Source organism: Diplotaxodon limnothrissa, linkage group LG20 (assembly GCF_057381915.1).
Source record: "Diplotaxodon limnothrissa isolate DT_005_m linkage group LG20, D_limnothrissa_male_GT1.1, whole genome shotgun sequence".
In the NCBI taxonomy this organism is placed as follows: domain Eukaryota; kingdom Metazoa; phylum Chordata; class Actinopteri; order Cichliformes; family Cichlidae; genus Diplotaxodon; species Diplotaxodon limnothrissa.
This window is the reverse complement of record NC_140615.1, coordinates 21,778,319-21,801,333: the sequence shown is the minus strand read 5'-3', so window position 1 is coordinate 21,801,333 and position 23,015 is coordinate 21,778,319. Positions and strand designations below refer to the sequence as shown.

Below are 23,015 nucleotides of genomic sequence, written 5' to 3'. Positions count from 1 at the left end.
ATGAGCAGACAAGGTAAGACCGTCTCGCCATGTCTGTATGGGACCATGTGTGAAATTAGCACCGACATGCATTTACTTTAAAGGTTCATGTTATCAGCTAACAGCAACAAATGTGCAACAGGTGAGGTTAGCTGTTAGCAGAGCAGCTACTTATTAGCTAGTTTTTTGTACAGGAAGAGGGGGAGGAGAGTTCAGCACTGAGGACAGCTCCAGTGTCTGTTTATATATGTCTACAAAAAGTGTTAAAAGTATGCAGAAGTTTCATATGTATCTATAAAAGGCTTTTCTGTGGCTTTTTGTACATAACATCTATATTAGCTATATCGTTAGCTGTGTATATGCTATACTGTGTATCTATACCTACATTTGGTGTATTTTGTTGTTGTTTTATGCATTTTAAAGGCATTTCTAAGTTAGATGAGGTTCTGAAGGCTAATGATATTTATGTTTGGTGAGTGCTATGTATTTATCTGTACAAATAAACAGGAACTAAACAGTTATGTAATAGGTGTTTCCATTTTACATGGCTTTATCTTATAGTTCATTGCCCTCATTGTTCGTGATGGGTTTTTTTATTCTCACTGAATATGTTCTCTTAGGTGTTTTTAATTAAATGTGAACTCTTCATCCAGTGCGCATTTTGTTGTTAATTTGCATGTTTTTCAAAGGCCTGTCTACTTCACAATCAAAGCACTAAATACTATGGTTTGTAGATTTGGTTAATGCAGCATACCTTTTCTATTAAAACATATATTAAATCAGATACAAATACATTATATATATAAGAGCCAGCTAAGTTAACCTGGGCTTCAGTTACACCACAATAGCCAATATTTTGTTAATAAAATAGTCAAAGGTAACAGGAAAGTATCTATATGATTTTTTTAATTTATCTGGTCTTTTCCTCTTTGCTGTTTCTAAGGTTTTGGTGGAGCTTCTGTTCACTTCTCTCCGAGCATACTGGGAAATGGATCTTCACCCACAGATCTTACAGAGGAGGACTTAGATGCTCTACGTTTTGAACTTACAAAAGTAAAGTTATTCATGGGGGTATTTGGGACAATGTGGGATAGAAACCCTGCTCTAAAGAAAAATTGATATGTGTAACATCAGCTTTTTTTTTTCTTTCTCGCAGACAGAGGATGAAATTCAGGCCTTGAGGCAGGTGCTTTTGGCCAAAGAACAATACGCAGCAGACATCAGAAGGCAACTAGGAATGAGTCCGCTCGGTAACATCAAACAGAGCATATCCAAAGGATGGCAAGAGGTCCAGACCTCAGCCCCGTATGTGCACTTTGGTCCCCATAAACATAATAATGTTTGCTAATTGTTTGAAAACTATTGATAGTTTAACTGATTGAAAACACCTAAACCACTGTCGTGATAGATCGCTTACCACACATATCTTAGTGCACTTTTGTTACGTAACCATGGAAAGTACTCTAATGACTGTCGTAGGCTCTCTATTGTGTCAGCGCAATAATCTGTCAACCTGTGCATGTTCTGTCCATTCAGATATCTCACAGCCTCTGCAACTCTGGATGACATCAGCCACTCCAGTGTGTGAGTGTTCCTCATTATATGCACAAAATAATAAACGTTCTTACTATGTTTTATGACGCAGGGATTTTCCAAAGTTTTGTCCTGCACTCACATGCTAAAGAGGGATCTCTTCAAAGAAACAAGGGATGGGATTTTCCTTGTCAAATAGGATTGGTGCCCCGTTAATAGCCTCACAGCCTGACTTAGCACAAGGAGCAGCAGTATTAACGGGAAACAGGAGGACCAGCCTGAAGCGTTCATTAGAGACAGAGTGAGAGATCTGCTTCAGCCAGATGGACTGTCGCCAGTGACGTCTATGAGCTTATTGTTAACGACGTCTGAGTTAATACCTTTGTGCTCCCTGTATGCACCTGCCTGTTATGTAATATATTACAATAGCGAGAGACTTTTCTTAATTCAGATCCTGACTTCTACTGCTAATTTCTCCTTGTAGATATGTGAGGACACGGGACAGTCTCTCTCATGCAGGCCAGGTGACATCTGCTGCAATGTCTAGTGTGGGCGTGGTCATCACCAGGAGACTGGCACAGATGAGGTACACCCATAGTCAGTTCCTCCACTCAATCTTCATAATAAAAGGCTTCTTTTTTTTTTAAAACTTTTTAAATTAGCTTTGTTCAAAAATGACTCGGTAGTGAGTAAAAAGTAATAGGATAAATGTCGTTAAGATTGTACTTCCTTTAAGTTCCCTTTAGCTTAAAAATCAAATGCCAGGCTTTTCTTGCACATAATGAAAGAGGACTAAGAGTTCACAGTGCAAAGGCTATCATAGGGGTGTTGGAAAAGCTGTCTTTGGCTAGTTCAGCTGGACAGATGGATGGATAGGAGGCCAACAGAGAGGCATGACAAGTGGACAGCATGTCGAAAGGGTGATTTGAAGTGTAAACTGTGGCTTTTTCTTTCAGCTGCTCCCTTATTCACGAGATGTCACCACAGCGGGTGGCTCTGCATATTTGATTTGGCAGATTTACATGTTAGAAAACACTATCAAAGACTGCAAGTTACAAGCATTGCAATTAGGTGTTGAGAGGAGGCAAATGCAGGACACTGAGGCAGACATAGTGAACAGAAAAACAAGTCTTACTCTGATTGTGCAGAAACACAAAATCATAGAAATAATAATAACTTTATTTGTATAGCACTTTTCAAAACACAGGGTAAAACTCGAGAGGAAACACAGGAGAGCAAACAGGAGAATGAAAAATAAGTGGGAAATGATGGACATGTGAAACAAATAAAACACAGCTAAAAACAATCAAAGCAATAAATAAAAGTAGGACTGGAAAATAAAATATAACTGATATTAAAAGGCATAAAAAAAGATCAACACTAACATGAAACATGGAATTAGGCCCCTAATGTAGATCAACAGGAGATAGAATGAGTGAACCAAAGGCAACCCACTCAGTCACACCAATATGCCAAAAATCCAAAACAAAATTGATTGTTAAAGTGGCAAAATCGTGCCGCGGGCATACACAACCCGAAATACACAAGGAAATAGGACACAATGGGGTAACGAGATGAAGGTGAAGATAATCAAAGACACTTGAGAAAAGTAATTCTACAAAATTAAAAAAGTAAGTGAGACCTGTTTCGGAAACATGATATACAGGAGTTCACACAAGAGAATGGGAGAGGAAAGATACAGGGAATAAAATAAACACTAATACAAACTGAAACTATGAGCCCAAAGATAGGTTAAGGGCTCCTTAATTTGTGATTATGTTAGTTTTATTTCTGTATTTACATCCTAACTCTCGCATTAGGATTCACTTTTCTGTCTTAGTTTAGAGTTTAATGTTGCACAACTGAAACAGCTTGTATAATTTCACATCCGACATCGGTACTGATAATGTTAAGCGCACATGTAAAGTTTCAAATTATGGTACCGAGTACTGACTGAACAGACTCAGACGGAAGCAATCCTTATACATGCTGCTAACGTGTAATCCTGCATTAGTCACAATTATAGCTACTCTAAACTCCACAGGAAAAAAACATCAATACTAACAAAATCCTTCACTGTCGTAACCCCTAGAATTTGCTTTCATAACCATCCTTTCAAAAATGACAAGGATTTCTTCTGATACTAACATTTCCATTTGAGTCTGTCAGATTTTTAGAAATTCAATAAAAATAGCTGATTGTTAACAGGTTAATGTCAGTTAGACCTTCACTAATCCGGGAGTCTTTCATCAGTTATCTTACAAGTCTCTGGGTGCAGTAGGGAGTATGTCATGGTTTCATGGTGGTTTCATTTATGAGTAAATTGTATTTTATATCCAAATACCTTTTAATGGCTCTATATGTGTTTCTTATTTATTTTCCTTCATCAGTGGCAGATATTCAAAAATCTTATAATTGTATTAATTATCATTTTAATGCAAAAAATAGTCAAAAATACAAATTATATAAACAAAATTACATTTGCATTTTTATTTCTTACCAGATCAATTTTCCTTGTTTTATCAATGCTAGAAGAAGATTAAAACTTTTAAAGTGATGGTATGTTTGAGTGAGGTATGTCTTTACAGTGTGCTGGTATTGGTTTAAAACCCAGATTAGATGAACAAGAGATTGCTTGAGGGATTCTAGTCAGGGTGGGGCTTTTTCATCCTTTGCTACTTCCAAACTTATTTTTCCAACAGAATTTCTACAAACATCTTGTTTTTGAAAGATTTATGCAGAAAAATTCCAAACCAAAGCTTCTCCAGTAGTAGATCTTAAAATTCAAGGTCTGGTAACCGTGGCTCAATGCAAAATAGTTACAATACATTCAAAGCCTGTAATGTTAAAAAAAAATACATATAATAATTATATATTATGACCCCATACCACAGCACTGGGCCAGTTCCTGAAGAAAACTATTAAAAGATGTCAAATAAGTAGATTTAGAACTTCCTGACAGGCTCGAAATTTTGGTTGAAGTGCCTCTTGTGTTTATGTACCACTAAACAGCTGTAATCCAATCACCGTGGAGCACCTGGCCATCAGCAGCAGTAGCTGTTGTTGTAATCCTTGTGGAAACAGAAGCTGATGTGATGTTATCTGTGTCTGTCTGTTTATCTTCATGCTGCAAACTCAACAGAGCTCTGCCTCTTCCAAGCCCACCACGGTAAGATCTGTGAGCGGTAAGACTGAAGTGAGCTGCATGAGAGGGTGTGACCTAAATAGAATAAAGAAAGAAAAGTGGAAAGTGGTGATTTAGAGTGTTAGAACATCACACATTTCACATCATGCAGTCACTGAAATGGAACTGAAATAATCAGCGTGATTTAAAGAAGATGTTAAATTGTTTTGGGGTTTTCTTCATTTCTATCTTTTTAGATCCAGATGTTTGACATGTCAAGTGTTTTTTAAACAAAAACTTATTTTCCACCTTTTTTCTCTCAATTTTTTGACTAATTCAAGAATTTTGAGAACAAGACTTAAATTAATTTATAGTTCAATAAGGAGAAATTGTTTGAAAGAAAAGAACAAATTTGTTGCATGTAAAATGTAAGCATTTCTAGCAGTTATTCTATGATAAGAGGCAAAATCATGGAGCAGATTCCCAGATAAAGGAGACCGTAACTTCACCACCCAGTGTCTAGGCCAGAGGTCTGGAGCCTGTGGATCTGTTGCCCAACTTTAGCAACTCCCTGTGATTTTGACAGAAAAATAAATAGTATAAAATAATTAATATACTGTTATAAAAATGTGTAATATGTGCCTACATCTAGATATCAACTGGTGCCGTATCTGGTTAATTTTGCTGAACATCAGTAGCAGTGGTTTCCATGAATGCAGACACATAAACACCTCATCATTTTCAAAATGTGCTCCAGCTTCCTTCCCATTTCCTAACGAGTCACCACAGGAGAAGAATCAGCATGCTTGTGATGCCCCAGAGGCTGGGTTTGGATCCTCTACTAGTCTTAAGCCAGAGATCTTTAATATAAGGTCAATCCTCTACACATATGGAGCCACTGAGCTACTGACTCCAAAAATGTGTCGTGGACAGATTTGTTTGCTTTCACTGCCCACGCTGATGTTTTACCATTATACTTCATCTACAGCTGGGCTTTCAAATTAAACTAAAACTGGTCTTCTTTTTTATTTTTAAAGTTTTTGAAAGCTATTAATCTGCTATATGTTAAACTTTCTATTATCAAAGTGGACTCCATAGTGCTGTAGCCATCACAATGATGGCCTAAACATGCATTTCTCCCTTCAGATATTTTTTTAGTTGTGTTACACAGATTAAGATTTGTGTAAAACCCTTTCCACACAATCAAGAGCCGAGCAATAAAAGTGCTTTTTATCTATATAAGATATGACATCATCATATTGGCCAGCAACCGCCTACAAACAGGCTAAAATTTCCCACTGGCATCTATGAGCCTGCAAAACTTTATGAAAACATAATCTGATTTTAATTTCATGACGCTAACATCTAATTAATCCCACAAGAGTTGAATTATTCATGATTATATTATTACATATATTATCACAGATAGATCTTCCTTTCTGAACTAATCTGAAACTGTTATTATAAACGTTTTAACCCTTATTGTACAAATCTACAAAATCTGCAGCAAAATAAAATGTATTTATTTATTTTTTGTAATTTTAAGGCTTATTTGTCTTTTTTAATGCTTAAATGTCCTGCTTTCTGTTTCCCAGCACACTGAGCCACACCATAAGTGTGCCGAGTATGAGGTAAAACACCATGTCTCTTTGTCTCTTTAGATCTTTTCATATATGCATGGCTTAGACATTAACTTTGCTCATCTTTTAATATGTCCTTTGTCTTTCCTCAGGCATTCCTCTACATTCAGATCTTTTGAGGAAATGGTTGGCAATATGAAGGTAAACAGCAGGAAGGTGGATAAAACAGTTAGCTCTGTGCTTCTTGTTTTGAATACTGTCACTTGTTTCATAGGATAAGGTGACTGGCAGCACGTCAACTAATGGAAACACGTCCGGGTTTGAAAGAAGATCCCATCGCCACAGTCAATGAGGAAAAACCAGTCTAATGTCAATAATTATTTTCATGACTTCTAAAGCTATAAAAGAAAATAATTTTGCTCCCTGTCTGTATGAATTTGTTTTTTGACTGTAATCTAAAACCGATTGTCTGATAGAATATGTTAAATTTTTAACTTAAGCTCATTTTGACATAAAACATTTTTAATATTCAATACTCAGTTTCATGGATGTAATTTATTTTGACATGTGTGTGCAGAGACTCATGCAGAAATCAGCTGTAATTTAAATTATAAGTATTTTTGTAATTGAACATTTTTCAATTAAAGTTAATAGAATGGTGTGCAGTCTTTTGAAATGGATGTTAAAATACATTGTCCATATTGTTTGATCACGGACAATATAAAACGATTTCACTTCATAGGTATGAACCTCTAGGTGGTGCAAGAGATACACAAGGGGTGTCAAGGCCATTTTAATTCTAGGGTCTCATACATCCTCATAGATGGAAATCAAGTGGGACAGACTTTGTTTTAGAAACTATTAAAACTTTAATCTTATATTTCTAATAACATAAAAAAAGTTAAATTATATTTATTATCTGCAATTTTCACACTTAGCAAATTTATTGATACACCTATGCTGCCTACCTACTTTGTGTCCATTCTACTTTACTTAATCAGCCTTTAGCTAAAAGCTGCAATCCCAAAAATGAAATCCTACAGAGAAGGACCCAATATTTATAGATCATTTATCATTTATAGATCAAAAGGTTATTATAAATATGTATACCTGGCTTATCATAACGGAACATTTATTAAAGTGTTGAAAATAAAAAGCCATAAAAGTGACAACCACGAATGTTAGCAAGCCTTAATGACATTAACCAAAAGCTTTATTGACTGACCAATGCATTTTCGGCTTGTGGCCTTCATCAGGGCCACAGTAACACATAATAGAAGTTTGCTTAAATAAAAGGCAGGAAACAGAAAAAAATCAAATTAACCAATCACGTCTTCATAGAAAAACCATCTTAAAATAATACATGTATGAAATACATAAGAAAAATATTACAAATATACAAAAAAACTATAAAATGATTACAAAGGAAAGTATTTCATGAAAAAAGGAGTCAGTGCAGCAGTTAGATTAAAAAACAAGAGTACATCATAACATGGAACCACATTTGTGGTAAGGTCCATGTAAAATCTCTAAAATATAAACTTAAAATGTAGACTTAAAACGAGATGTCTAGAAAGCTACTCTTTCTTTTGTTGATGAATAAATAAACATTACCCATGCGAGAATAATTGACAAAACAAAGTAACTGGTAAAAAAGAATAAAAACAGTAAAAAGGGTACAGTTCACAAAATCTCATTGATAGAAAAATCCTCATTCATACCTCTAGGGTGCAGACTCTATCCAAAATGCTTGTCTTTTTTCCTGATAAAATTAATGTTACCACCTCTTTGGTTTAATTTAATGGCTTCAATGCCTAGAAAGAATAAAGGTGAATTTGGATGTTTATCATTGAAGTGTCTTGCAACAGGGCTGGTTAGATCATTCCTCTTGATTGAACTTCTGTCTTCATTAATTTGATCTTTCAGAGGGCGGGATGTTTCTCCTATATATTTTATTGCATGGGCACTGTATCATGTAAATTACATTTTTAGTTCTGCATGTGATAAAGCACTTAATGGCAGTGGTTTTGTCACTTATGGGATCTTTAAATTATTTAACATTTTTGATATATTGAAAATTTATGCATTACCCACATATGAAATTACCTTGTAGGTTATGGCTTATCAGGGTTTTATCTGGAGTATAGGGTCCTGGGAAGCTCTAACAAGCCTATTTTTAATATTTCTTCCTCTTCTATAGGTTATCATTGGTGGTTCTCTAAAGGTACCTAATAAGTTTGGGTCATTTTAAAGGATATGCCAGTGTTTTAAAATCATTTCTTTAATGTTCCTGGTTTTTGGTGCAAAGGTTGTACAAAAGACAAGTTTAGGTTTAAGTTTTGGAGATTTCTTACTTGCTAAATAGAAATCCCTGCTTATTGAATTCACCTACTCTTCTGCAGATCTTAACCTGTCCTCTTTGTAGGCTACTATCTTTCTTTAAATTTGTTCAACATCTTTTCTTTGCTCTTATTATATTCATCCGGAATTCACAGATATGTTTGAGTCTAATCAGTTGGCTTACAGGGATGCTTAACCAATTAACCAATACTAACCTGTTTTAAGTCAGCTGGTTTATCTATGAAGACATGATTGGTTAATTTTAATTTTTTTCTGTTTCCTGCCTTTTATTTAAGCACACTTCTACTATGTGTTACTGTGACCCTGTTGAAGGACACAAGCCGAAACGCGTTAGTCAGTCAATAAAGTTGTTTCTCTTCCCTTGAAGTGTTGCTGGAGTCCCTGCATTGTGAATTTTTTCATCCTCCCCACGCACCTTGTAAGCATGTGAAGTTGTGCCAGAAATGTTCGCTGTGATTAACTAAAAGCTCAAAATGTCTTGTTCCCTGACCGGGAATCGAACCCGGGCCGCGGCGGTGAGAGCGCCGAATCCTAACCACTAGACCACCAGGGAGCGATAGTCATTTATGCGAATCCTGACCCTTTAAAAGAGACCTTCAGCTTTACGAACTCAAAGAAATGTTGTTTTTAACTGAGACAGAATAATGCTGCATTGTTGTCTCATGTGGTTTCCAGTACGGGAAGGGTAATAATTTCGGTTACCATCTCTACTTAGATACATGCTCTGAGTTAAGAAATTTATGAATGAGTCTTTACAAACGAACTGCTTTTACAATGCCTTTCAGCTCAACGTAAGGCCGAAAAACCCTTTAAAAACCACTCGTCCGCTACCTTGTTACTAACTCAAATTTCACCTGTTATTGAAAACGGCTTGGCACTGTCTGCCTGTTCCCATTTCACCTCTAAACTGGCTGGCTAATGTGGATTATCCCACGAGTCTGTGCCAGCAGCGGGTTAACATAAGCCGCTCCAAGCCTGCTTCTCCTTCTCCTCAGTCTGGTGTCACCGATTACAAGGTTCCGCACGTTCAGTGGCCTCGAGCTACCACAGGCCACACCCCGTGGTTCCACAGTGGCACGTGCCAAACCCAGCTTGTATAAAATGGCCCTCGGTGACTCTGCGTGAACCAGAAGCGCAGCAGTAGTGACCGACGAGGTCATCACCGATAGTTCCTTTACAAATGGGCCATAGAAACAACTAGTACCTTTTCTAGTTCCAGCCATCCGCACCTTACAACCGCACCTGGTGACAACGACACCACCCCACTCTTGCAGGTAAGTCCAAATAACATCACTAGAAAAGCGTTAAAATATCAGCAGCTAATTATTTGTATGTTTAATTGTAACCTTGATATGTAAACTTAGTGAAAACAAAAAATGTTAATTGAAAAATATAGAATATTAGTTCATTATTTGTAAGTTAAAGGTGGTGTTTAGTGATGATCATTTTCAAACCATAAATTCAATTTCAAATTAGACTAATTCAAATTCAGTTTTCAAAAGCATTTATTCAAGTTACAATTCAGATTCAATCTGATCAATTCAAATTCAAATTGAACTCATTCAAATTCAGTTTCTGATGGCACAGATTTCTGCCCATAGGTGTTCTCCAAGTCTTTTCAAGTTGCCTACAAACCATCTCACATCACTGGACAGGCACATTTTTATTCTAATTACCCGAGAGCACACTCTGGCTTTCTCTGTGTACAAAGCAACACAAATATAATGGCCATTAATGCACCAAAGTGAAAAGGAAAAACAAACTAAACTATTGTTAAAGGTATACCCGCTTACCGCAGAAGGCTGTGAAGGTCACAGTTACACAAACACTTTTGTGGTATTTTTTAATGTAAATCTGTATCTCGTGCATTTTTGTCTACAAATGCAGTAAATATTAAAGAAGGCAGGTGAAACTGCCTTCTGGACTGCTGGTGTATCTGTGCGTCAGCTCAGATGTTAATCTGGGTTATCAGGTGCAGACCTGTACCTGCTTCATGAAATCCCTACAGCCATCTGCTGCTCACCTGGTATTAAGCTCTACAGCCTTCAGCTGGTTCTCTGTTAATACGTGTTTTTCAAAAGGAGTCATTTTAAATAAATAAATGTAAAACTACAAATATTATTACTATACTATATTTAGTAATTAACTACCACTAATAGTAAGTTCATTTGGTGGAATAAAACAAACAGAAACAAAAATGCACTTACAAAATAAACTTAATTGCGAAGAAATATCATTAGTTAGCCTGCAGATGCTTATTGTGACTGAGCTGCCTCAATCAATGGGAAAGTGTTGCATTTGTCATAATATAATAGTACTTTTACAAAGTTAAACCTTTTAAAGCACTAAAAATGAACTGAAACCAGTAACAGTATGCTGACCTGGCATCTAAAAATAAAAGTTAAATAAATATATATAAAATTAATATAGGAAGCTATAATAAGTCTGGATGCAGGCCTCTGTTGTGACCTAACAGAACAACCTGATTTTTCTGTGTCAGTGGTCACGCAGCCAGCTCATGCTGACATGTCCTCACACATGTTTTGGTTATTTGAGTCATGGGAAACCATACTCCCTGAAGCAGCTGTTTCTGTTTTAGCACTCTGCACTCGAGGCCCTTAAACTAAGCACAGAGGGAAACGTGCAGCACAGATGTGCAGTATCTCTGTGGTACAACATGAAGGGAATAAAATTATAAATAAACTTTTTTTTTTCTGTGTTTGCCTTTAGGTTACCATTTTCCATCTTTGAGCGGTTTTCCACCTAAGGTCGGCAACAATGGCAGCAATTCCATCAAGTGGCTCCCTTATCGCCACCCATGATTATTACAGAAGTGAGTCCCATGTGGTTTATGTACATTTCATTTTTGTGTAAGTTTATTTTTTCTATAAATTTTTTCTTCTAGAATAAGACTTGAATAAAAAGCCAAACTGTGTTTTCTCCAGGGCGCATCGGGTCCACATCGAGTAACAGCTCTTGCAGCAGTGCTGAGTACACAGGAGAGGCCATTCCACACCATCCAGGTATTCAGCATGACCTGATTTTATATGCAAAATTTTTAAAAAGGAAAATCTTCCTCTCTCCGCATCAGATAACGTTCAGTTTTGCTCCTTGCAGCACTTCCACGGCAAGACTCTGACCACTGGTGGACTTCGTTTTTCTTTGCTAAACAGAACCAGCCCGGCATGCAGAACAGCTCTGAAAATCAAAAGTGAGCATTGTAATATTTGTGGAAGGCAGTTACCTTTGATTTTTTTTTCCTTGTAGTTGTTGGTTTTTAAACTGTGGCTTTTTCTGTGTTGCAGGAACAGTACCTACACAGTGGCCAACGGCCAGGTGACCTGCATCGCCAGGCAAATGGTGCTGAACAGACAGGTCAGCGAGAGCAGTGAAAACGGGAAGTCTGAACCAATGAGCCCTCCTCCAGTTACCCCATCCGCACCTTACTCACCCTCAGCTTGACCGTCCATCCCCATAGTCCAAGCAATGGAGATGGAGATGACGATGGTGATGGCAACGAGGGTGTTTTTTCTAACTTTTAGTCGGTAGAGTTTGCTTTTCCTGTTTGCCTGTATAAATTATTACATTTTTGTTATGACCAAAAGTAAAAAAAAACAAACAAACAAACAATGTTTTTTCATATAGTTCTTCTTATGACTTGACAGTGTTATCATTAATACTATTACCAGTACTACTAATAAAATGCTTACAGTGAGCACTTGTGTGTCGCATTTTCTTTCTGTTATTGACATTTACAGACTGGTTGTCAAAAGAAACTGAGCTTTTATTTAGGAAACATTATGACAAATCCTCAGATTTGCAGCGGTTCATGGGATGTTTTTCTGTAGGGGGAGAGAGAGGCGCGCTGCTTACCAAGCAACCTTAATCTCTTTAACTTCGTTATGATTATAAATGATTATTACAAGGGGTATTACAGTTTATATAACACTTCACCTTAGCTTGAATGTGGGTCACCAAGCTCCTGGAAGACACACTGCTGCAGAGAGTAAAAGTTAGGACAGTCGGGCATGATTAACAGTTAAATAAAAATGCAGCGGGTTTATTCATGTTTTGTTCTGTAGATGCATAAATTCACTGAAAACAAATCACTGTTTAGACACCTACTACAGCAGCCATGCACCCGCTGCTGTTTGCCACCATAAAACCCACTCAGCATGAATGTAAAGCACTCCTATTAAAGCTCATGCTGCCATTGTTTTCAGAGACGGGCACATTATTGTAAAATATTCAAGCTGTTCATTCTCTAAATGCTGCAACCGGAGAGATTTTAAAGCTCCCCTGTGATCCTTTAAGACTTAAAATTCTACATGTGTTCTCAGTTTGTGAATAAATGTTGATTTCGTTTATATTTGAAAGCACCTAAATACCACATTAAAAGACAAAGAGATGTGCTTATAATCAAATTAAATTAACAATCACATTTTATTAGAAATGTGATTGTAGGATTAGTATGTGATTAGTAAGAGAAGAAGTTCAAGATGGTGATTAGATCCTGATATGCCGGCAAGGATTTAAGAAAATAATGTTTTGAAGTTTAGTGCAACACATGTCAAAGGGTGTAATGAGCTGCGTTCTAGCTTTTCGTTTTTGGTTCTTGTTGAATCCAGAATTGGGTTAAAATTCTGCTTCTCACATAAAGTGGATTGACAGGCCTCTTTGTACCACATCCTCCCACCAGAGAACTCATGCTGAGTCCAGGCTTATTTGTGGTTCTTAGAATGGAGACAGACCTGCTCTCCTCTTAAGATGTTAAGATTAAACTTTCCTTTTTGACAAAACATACAGTTTGGGCTGGACTGGGTGACTCTGAACTATCCTTTAGAAATGTAGTCAGCTGGGAGAAATCCAGTGATGCACACAATATTTATTCTCCACTCTCCTCTTCCCTTTTATTTCTTTTCTTTTCCTTTCAGGTTCATATGTCACTACTGCATTTTATTGACTGTTGTCTATTCCAGCTTTTCCACAATCATTAGAGTGTTCAGTGAAAGCGAATATTACAGAAATTAATTAATTTGGTCTTAAATTTATACACAACATTTTTCTGTGCATCACGAGACGAACATTATTGGTCACAAACAAAATCCTTAATGCTTTCATCATCTACCCAATGACATGTTGTTCCACAGCTCAACCATAAATGTGCTGGACTGTACGCTTTAAAAAGAGCTACTTTGACATCTTGTGCTGATGCATGCAGTGCTACACAGCATTATCATCATCACAGAAATCATTCCTGGTAGAGTATCTTTCATAGTCACCGCATTTAGCAACTGCTCTCTGAAACAGAATGAGGGGAAAATTTTGAATCTGATCCTCATTGGTTGTCGTGAGCATTGTTACATTCTTCTTGGTACTAATTTAAGTATCGGGGTCAGCTCATGCAACCTGAGCTACTGCTGCAAATTGGCAACATAAAGATGCAGAACTAAGTCAACCAAGTCATGGAAGATTGATAAGGCCTTTACCGATCATACATCCTGTTTTCCTCTTGTTTACAAGGATTCAGGTACACAGTGAGAAGAACAGTTGCCAACATCCAACCATACTTTAATTGAACTGTGAACTATCACCATAGCACATTTCCTTTAAAACCAGTCTTGTGTAGCTCTCTTATTAAGACTATCGTCATAAAATAACTATGTAACAGATTAATGATAACAGGAGGATCAATAGGTGTTTCCTTGAACTACAAGTCAGAGAAGCTTTTGTAAACTATAGACTGACAACTAAGAATAAACTGAGCAAAGTCTACGTGCAGTACTGTCCTGTTCACAAGATAATCTATCTGGACAAACCAGAAATGCAAACAGTTCCAGTACTCTATGCTGATCATTTACAGCCGTGTCAAACATGATTCATGCAGTCAGAACTGGTACAACCTGTTCTCAATGCCCTCCAGAGCTGACCTATTCCTGGCGGTGTCTCATGATCCCAGCTGAGCACAAGCAAACCTGTGGCAATGCACTACCGTGGGACTTTCCCCTCGTGTTGGTCTTTTTAGTGACTCCACATGGTATCTTGAGTTTCTCTGTACAAAGTTTACAGACCAGAGTGAAGGACAAATACAGGTTAAAGAGGTTAAACAAAAACAACACAGCCCGTGAGGGCATCCAGGAGCAGCAAATACAAGAAACACCAGGGTGTCCAGATCCTCTTTTATTGTCATAGCGCCATGTTCTTCTGCAGTATTTAATGAGTTTTGGTTGCTTATTCACTTTATTAATCTTCTTTCGGTGTTTTTGTTTTCCTATTTGTCTCCAGTGTTTCTCAGACTTTGCCTCTGTCTGTCTTGTCTTTATTTTAGTGTCTTTGTACTCCTTATGTCCACTGTCTTTTTTATTTTGGTTAATACACTTCCCTCCATGTCTGCTGTGCCTTGAGTTCCCTCCTTTGTGATTGTTTTCCTCACCTCAATTTTCCCTTATCTGGATTCCCTGTTTGGTTTATGCCTATTGAACTTTACACATCTTTAGTTCTAGATCAGCTGAAAAAGGCTGGTTTTATTGTTGATAACATTGCCAGCGTGAGCTTACTGAACTTGGGTCATTTCTCCACTAACCAATAAAAGCATAAACCCAAAGCTTTTGTGCAAATAGATGCAAAATAATTACTTTAAGTTTTGAAAATGCCTCGTGGTGGTGGTTTGGTTCCCTGCCTACCATTCTCTCACTTCTTTAATTTGCAAAGGTGAACTTTGAAGGATGAGTGAGAACTGTCTGTTGAAATGGGTCAAAATCATCATGCTAGCTCTTCTTTTCATGCAGAAATCCTACAGCAGGCTAATTTACAATATAAAATATGCTGTCTTTTTTTTAAAATGGATTTAAAACATTTATAATATCTCTGATTATATGACTTTTTAGTTGCACTTTTTAATATCAAACTATATCATTATGTCTATTTATAAAGATGGCCTAAGGCCTAAGAGGCCTAACTGGTTTTTGGTTTCCCATTTATATAATCCTAAAGATGTCCCTCCATCTAAGGATTTATTACAGAAGTACACTACTTCAGGTTTGTGTTATTCTTTAGGGTATGTTGTTATTAGACAGACTGAATGTTTTTCTCTATATGATGCATGTCAGTGAAATAGTTTAGGAAATCATATCTTTTCTGAATGCTGACTCTGTGCAGTGAAAGAGCCTGGCATGGCCGCAGAGCTCCCATCCAGACCAGACACTCTAAAGATAAATGGGGAATGTGGGGCAAAGGTATCTGGTTCATGAATCGATGCCTCCCCAAAGTCCAGCCTCTGACTCCCAACAAATGTACAACTTTAAACTGCTTTGATAAGATAACAGGAATAACAGGAATCAGCTTTGTTTGACTTCTCAAGTAAAAGGGTTTATACTGTTTGCAGGGGCACTGCTCGCATCCTTTTTTATGTCTATGTTTGACTGGCAGCATGGCCTAAGAACGTGGGTTCATCTGTCACTGAGGGACATTTCATGTTGAAATCCAATCCTGATTGATTTTCTCCACAGGCCACAGATGTTTGTCTGTGTTTTTGTTAGTATTTCTTCACAGGATCAAGTTTAGCAAACTGAAAAAAATCTGTTTTGATTTGAAGCGACACTCCGAAAAATGCATTTCGAAACACTATGATTTCAAAGGCTTTGCAGTAGCGTCTTTTATCCAACAATGTCTGAGTGAAATTTATTCTTAACTCTATGTAACAAAAAAAAAAAAAAACAATAAAGTGTTTGGAAATAAAATTAACATAAAAAAAATGGTGGTAAAATAGACCTTGGGTCGAAAACACTCATGTCAAATTGTAACTTGAACTTCATATGGCCTCTTTGAGGCTATACTATTATGTATGTTTGACTTTACTAGAAGATTTAAATGCCTCATTAACTGTTTTACTGGCGATGATTTGAAATAGTTCAAATGATCAGTTTGATTGTTATAGACTCAACGACCACCATGTTACTTTCAATATTAAAACAAACAAAAAAACATTCACGCACTTAGATACGCCAGTTCAGCTGCTACTAGCAGAAACTCACAGAGGAAAGACGATTTAAGTGAGTTTAAATGTGGCATAGTTATTGGTTGGACAGGCTGATCTGAGTAGTTCAGAAACTGCTGATTTACTGGGATTTTCCCCAAAACAACCATCTGTAGGATTTTCAGAGGATGGTCTGAAAAAGAGAAAAGTGTGCAGCAGTTGTCTGGGTGAAAATTTCTTGTTGATGTCAGAGGTCAAAGAAAAATGATCCGACTGCTTCAAGCTGATTGGAAGCCAGATACTGGAAAAATGTTTCCTGGTCTTGTGAGTTCTGTAGGAAGGGTCAGCAATTAGTATAAAACAAAATGAATGCATCAATCCATCCTATATCAAGCTGCTGTGTGTGGGTTAATTATGTGGGGGATATTTTCTTGGCACACTTTGGGTCCCAACTGCAGCAGCCTGCAACCTACCTGAGTATTGCTGCCTGACCATGCCCGTCCCTTTATAACCACAGTGTACCCAGCTTCTGATGACTGCTTCCAGCAGGATAAAACACTATGTGTTATCCTGCTGGATAACACATAGTGTTTTCGATCCCCGGGCTCTCTGTCCTGGTCGTCGTGTCCTTGGGCAAGACACTTTACCCTACCGCCTACTGCTGTTGGCAATATGGCAGCCTCGCTTCTGTCAGTCTGCCCCAGGGCAGCTGTGGCTACAACTGTAGCTGCCTCCACCAGTGTGTGAATGTGAGAGTGAATGAATAGTGGCATTGTAAAGCGCTTTGGGTGCCTTGAAAAGCGCTATATAAATCCATTATTATTATTATTATGTCACAAAATCATCTTAAACTGGTGTCTTCAACATGACGGTGAGTTCACTTCACTCCACAGTCTTCAGATCTCAATCCAATAGAGCGCGTTTGTCATGTGATAGAAGACATTTACATCATAATACTGGCTTTCGATTGTCAAATGATTATTTTTAATTCCTAATAACATTTTAAGCCAGGTAAAGCCTTTAAATACTAATAACCGTTGAATAAGCTGACATGTATAATGATGTAAACAGACTTCTATTTTGTTTTGTAGGAATATTTACTTGTTCTGAGTCAGTGTACTCACTAGTACAAAGTCAATAACAGAGAACATGTGTCAATAGTCTGTCATGTGATTGCTGATTATTGGAACATTCACGCTTTACCTGTGCAGCACTTGCTGCACACTGTTTCCAGCAGTGAGCACCCTACGTCTCTGACACTCACGATATCCTGATGTCACAGCACTGATTATTTCTCCATGTTCTCGTTAATGTACTTTCACTGTTTTCTGATTTGCAGTCTTTTTCTGCTTATCTGCTCCTATCTCTGGCCTATCTCAAGTTTAGTATTTGGGGGGGTTTTGTGCTTCAGTGTAGGATGACTGATCATTTCATTTTTATTTTGATAAAGAATTTTGTTTGTGTACTTTTTGGTTTTCCTTCCTCCCACCATGTCTTGTTGTCCTCAACTAGACTGGAGAATATGAGCTTCTGAGTATCTAAAGTCCTTTCCTTCTCTTGTTTCTGCTTGACTCTTGATCCACCTGCTTCTGTGGTTTTTGTTTGTTCATCATTCTCGTCAGTCCTCACATATAAACCAATATTAAAGTGTTTGCAATTTCAAAGAAATCTCAAAAGTCCTGGTTTGTCACTTTTACAACCTTAGAAACTGAGGCCCCCACCTGTGTCATGGAACTGCTCCACCCCTCTTCTTCAATCTGGGGTTCTCAGGTCCTCAGATAGAGGCCTTCTCATGATCAGAAAATTAAAAAAGGGATTCTGCCTTCTAAGTATTAGCTCCAAAACAATGGATTAGCTTACCACTCTGTATTTGCTCACTTGACTCTTGGAATCGTTTAAAAAGCAGCTCAAAACTCATCTGTTCAAACAGGCATTTAAGTGTTTGTAATTTTGTACTACTATGTTTATGTTTGGCTTCTGTCCGTCCACTTTGCCTTTGGCATGGGCAGATTTGTATTTGTTTACCTTAAATAAACTTTAAGTACTTATAATTTTGTTTTGTCGTAGTGCATTTTATTGAACTGTTTTGCTTTATTTCTATTTTCCTATAGATTGTTTACACATTGAACTACTGTCTGTAAGGCTGTGCTACATGCAGCATTTATTTGGTTCCTTTGCAAACGTTAATCATTACTTTTCCATCTGCTTTCTGTGGCTCTGCTGCCCTCTTGTGCACAATATACTTAATACTGAATAAAATGAGTAAGTGTTGAAGCAGCTCTGTGTTTAATTTTTTTTTTTATTTGAGCCTTCAGTTGATTCAAAATGCTGCAGCAAGAGTACTGCCAGGGAGTAGAAAGAGAGACCATATTTCTCCCATACTGGCTTCTCTTCATTGACTCAGAATTTAAAATTCTTCTCCTTACCCACAAGGTCTTAAATAATCAGGCCTCGCCTTATCTTAATGACCTCATAGTACTATATCACCTCAATAGAGCACTTCACTGTCAGACTGCTCATTTGCTTGTGGTTCCTAGAGTAATTAAAAGATGAATGGGAGGCAGAGCCCTCAGCTTTCAGGTCCCTTGTCTGTGGAACCAGCTCAAGAGACAGACACCATCTCTGCTTTTAAGATATAGCTTCAAATTTTCCTTTTTGATAAAGCATATATTCAGGATTGGATCAGTTCAGCATGAATCCACCCTTAGTTACGCTGTAATAGGTGCAGACTGCTGGGTGCTTCCCATGATGCACTGTTTTGTTTTTGCTTGCTATGTGTTTATTCACAACTTCGCATTTAATAATTACTTATTAATAATCTCTGGCTCTCTTCCATAGCATGGCCCTCCTCCCTGACCCTGGTTCCGCTGGAGGTTCCTTCCTGTTAAAGGGGAGTTTTTCCTTGCCACTCTTGTCTGGTGCTTGCTCATAGGAGGTGTTTTGATTGTTAGGATTACAACAATCTCACAATATAAATATAATACAATACATTTACAATATAAAGTCCCTTGAGGCAACTGGTCTTGTGATTTGGTGCTATATAAATGAACTGAACTGAGACTCTTTATTTTTGCAGAAATTAAAGAAAAAAAGTAAAACACCACGAGCCGAGGTCTCAGTTTGATAGCTCATCGCACTGTTTTATTCAATTACTGACATCTCAGGAGAAGAGGAGAGCCTTGCAACTCTGCTGTTGGTAAACCACTGGTGTTTTTTTTTTTCATAGCGTTGATGCAACACTGAAAAAGCGCTATTTCCAAACAAACACAGGTCCCTCATTAGTGATATGTAAGAGGCAGAGAGAATCTCACCTGGACAGTTTTGCATGAAACATACAAATGAAACAGGTTCAACCTTTTTCTTTTGTCTTTTTGTAGTTTCACATATAATAATAAATATCCATACCTATAAACACTCCAAAAAATTAAGTCACAGGTACTGGAAAAAGCTCCACTTTTAAATCACAATGATAAATGTACAAAACAATAGACATCTCATATAAATGTTAATGGTTTTCGTTAAGAGATTTAAATCTCATTTCAGAGGAAATCAGCGGATAAAAACTAAACTTGGAGATTCAGTATTACCTGAGGTTTATGGGTTCCCCTTAAAAGGCCAGGAGAGGGGAATGGCTTTTATGTTACCGAGGAGATATTACAACAGGTCAAAGTGTACCTTTCAGGACACCTGTCGGGTTAAGGACAAGGAGTTTTCCCTGACAACGCGGCCGGGATATTAAAAGATTATGAGCACTTCATGTAGAAAATAAATGTACCTACACTCCATCGTTCTCCGTTTAGGCCACAATAGTCGTTTAAAACAGCTGATTAAAGTAATCAAAATCCTTAATTAATCTTTGCTGGTCCACTTTGAGAAGTTGCGAAGCTCCCGTTTTACTTAATATTAACTTTTAAAATGCTGGAAGCCACCACAACGCCGAGCCGACAGCAGCCAGTTGTCACGGCACACTCTGACCATGTGACCAGGTAGTCAAAGAGGTCACGTCTGCACTTGATGCAATGAAACAACAAAAAGAAAATACCTGGGCAAATGTACACAGATTAGAAGGAGAGGAATAAGTGTGAGAGGCAAAAAATATGTCGGAATAAAACGCGAAAAACAAACAAAAGCAAAATATTCTGAAAAACTGTACATGTAAACATCACACTTTCACTGAGTCCAAAACCAGAGGGGAAAAATACAAAGCTTCACACAGGTTTACAGTACAACCTCCTGCACAGAGCTACAGTCACTTATCCGTGCAGAAGAGGCAACAATTGAAATAATATAAATAACAATAGAAGTAATACAGACCACCACCAAATGATAAGTTAAAACAGGCAAGGGCTAAACCACTTTGATTTTTTTTTAAACAGCGCTGTACCCACAGAAAAAAGAAAAGGTTTAAAACATCTTTTATCACTCTTTGTACAGCTATACAGTACATTTATCAGACCACTTTAGCAATCCACAAGCTACCAGGGCATTTTAATCAACACCAATAGATTACATTGTCCAGTCAATACAAAGAGAAAATCCATTGGGCATTATCAAAAGAAACCAAAACGGAACAAAACAAAAACAACAACATGACAACTAATGGTTGTCGTTGATCACAGTAACTCTAGCACAGCTAAAATGTTGCTCAGCGTAGACTTGAGACAAAATATCGATCTGCAAGCAAATGTTTGGTTGTGAAGATGGGACGAGGTTCAACAAGGTGTCACATGTGGAGGATCTGCTATGGCTACAGTAACAAACAAGCAGGTTGGAGGAGACGAGGAAGACGTGTGTGTGGACTCACGTCCCGTGTACATCTATGATTATGTCTGTGTGAGGCCAGAGGGGTGTTTCATAAAGTAAGATGACCAGTTAAACCAAGGCTGTTTCAGCAACATCACAAATTCACTCACCTTTAGGAGGCTTAAACCATAAATTCCATATAAAAGATGGCTCTCATATGATTAATTGGTTTGTGAAGCCTCAGTTTAAGCATTTTGACTGAGACATGTTGGGATTTTTGGAGCCAGAAGTGATCGTATGTGGATAAGAAGGCAGATTGCTGAGATATCAGAAAGCCTGGGACAAAAACTGCATCCAAATAAGTCCAAGCATAGACACTTTTCATCTAGTTAATAAAACACTAGACTTTAACGTGCCAATCACAAACTTTCTGGATATTTGCACTGCGCAGCAAAAAATAAAATGTCTCAGATTTTCCCATAAAAAATTCTACAAAAGGCACGAACAGCAAAAACATGGCGATAACACAAATTAGCCAGGGTGAGGCCTAGCAGACTCTGATTACATCCCCTAACCTTGAGCTTTACAGCCTCAAGTGGTCACTAGAGGAACTGCAGTTTTTGGCACTTGGTTAAAATGTTTCCAGTTCTGCCCATTCTAGCCAATCATGACCATCTACTCCGTAAAAAGCGGGTTTATTAGGATGACTGGCACACCTGTAAGCTGTAGCCCAGTTTCAGTGCTGTATAACAAATTTCATTGCTATGGCCAGCTCTAACTAATTAAGTCTGAAAGCAATTTGGCTCCTTGGTTACATGTCAAGGAAATCATAACTAAAGTATATAAAAGCTGAAAAGATTTCAGACTAACTCTTACATTTCTCTGCTAATTTCAGGCCGCTGAGTGCGATTAGCTTTGATGTTTTTTCAGTCATTTTTTAAAGTGTTTACTATACCTAGGCCATAAGACAGAACAGCTCTTGAACTGCGACTTCATTGTTCAGCCCCAGAGGCCACTGCTAACCTTTTTCTTTAAACTTTGCTGAAATTTTTCTTTTAAATCTCTTTAATATATCTTTCACGGTTATTCAGCCACGAACGTTACAGCTACTTTTCTGTTTTCTTATCTATGAACTAATCAAACTAAAGTTTGAAGTCGGACTTTACCAAAGCTAAGATTACTAGGTGCGGCACAGTGGTTAGCACTGTATGACACTTCAAACAGGCTCCAGCCCCTTGGGGACCTTAACTGAATAAGTGAAAGAAATCTGATTGGTCATTATCAGCTTTAAGGATGGTCTCCAACAAGGCTTATTCAGGCCTTTCATAACAAGCATTGTCCTCTATTATGAAACACCGCTCAGATGGACCGAACACACTGATGAGTTTAAACTCCGATAAAGGAGCTGTCTGCTGTTTTGTTTTTTGTTTTTTTGTTTCTTGATGAAAACTACCTCTGATTGTGACTTATGTCAGATTATCCTTTGTTATAATCATTTGTCAGAACTGAAGCTAATTATTCAAATGAGGTAAAAACACACTCAAATCATTGTGTTACCTTAATCCTGAGCTATAAAGTGCTTCCAAACTTGCAATAGATAATAGAATTTAAATGTGAATGTAAATGTGAATGCAGCCCAATCATGACATGGTAATAAAACACAGGTCCCGACTCACTAGCCAGGCCTGCAGGTGGTGAGAAAGAGGTGAATGACCCTGAA

General features: G+C 37.6%; 2 protein-coding genes and 1 non-coding gene across 3 annotated transcripts; 2 read left to right on the top strand and 1 right to left on the bottom strand.

The window, feature by feature from the left end:
- On the top strand, positions 1 to 6,568 carry LOC146610860 (tumor protein D54-like). Its single transcript, XM_085345032.1, has 9 exons — positions 1 to 13; positions 923 to 1,032; positions 1,136 to 1,284; positions 1,516 to 1,563; positions 1,997 to 2,098; positions 4,655 to 4,681; positions 6,232 to 6,267; positions 6,369 to 6,417; positions 6,491 to 6,568. Exons 1-9 carry the CDS (start codon positions 1 to 3, stop codon positions 6,566 to 6,568), a joined length of 612 nt encoding a protein of 203 aa, XP_085201158.1.
- Positions 6,569 to 9,058: 2,490 nt separating this feature from the next.
- Positions 9,059 to 9,130, bottom strand: trnae-cuc (transfer RNA glutamic acid (anticodon CUC)). Its single transcript has one exon. It is a non-coding gene; the product is annotated as a tRNA-Glu (tRNA).
- A 554-nt stretch (positions 9,131 to 9,684) lies between these two features.
- Positions 9,685 to 12,289, top strand: ppdpfa (pancreatic progenitor cell differentiation and proliferation factor a). Its single transcript, XM_085344320.1, has 5 exons — positions 9,685 to 9,851; positions 11,308 to 11,410; positions 11,523 to 11,600; positions 11,695 to 11,788; positions 11,883 to 12,289. The coding sequence occupies exons 2-5, from the start codon at positions 11,356 to 11,358 to the stop codon at positions 12,037 to 12,039; spliced, it is 384 nt and encodes a 127-aa protein (XP_085200446.1). The 5' UTR covers positions 9,685 to 9,851; positions 11,308 to 11,355; the 3' UTR covers positions 12,040 to 12,289.
- The last annotated feature ends 10,726 nt before the right edge of the window (positions 12,290 to 23,015 follow it).

Bases quoted from the DNA above. Each gene is read 5' to 3' on its own strand.
- LOC146610860 (XM_085345032.1), top strand. The intron at 1,564-1,996 runs GTGAGTGTTCCT...TTCTCCTTGTAG, and splicing joins GACATCAGCCACTCCAGTGT to ATATGTGAGGACACGGGACA. The intron at 6,268-6,368 runs GTAAAACACCAT...GTCTTTCCTCAG, and splicing joins ATAAGTGTGCCGAGTATGAG to GCATTCCTCTACATTCAGAT.
- ppdpfa (XM_085344320.1), top strand. From the start codon at position 11,356: ATGGCAGCAATTCCATCAAGTGGCTCCCTTATCGCCACCCATGATTAT. The intron at 11,411-11,522 runs GTGAGTCCCATG...TGTTTTCTCCAG, and splicing joins CACCCATGATTATTACAGAA to GGCGCATCGGGTCCACATCG. The intron at 11,601-11,694 runs GTATTCAGCATG...TGCTCCTTGCAG, and splicing joins GGCCATTCCACACCATCCAG to CACTTCCACGGCAAGACTCT.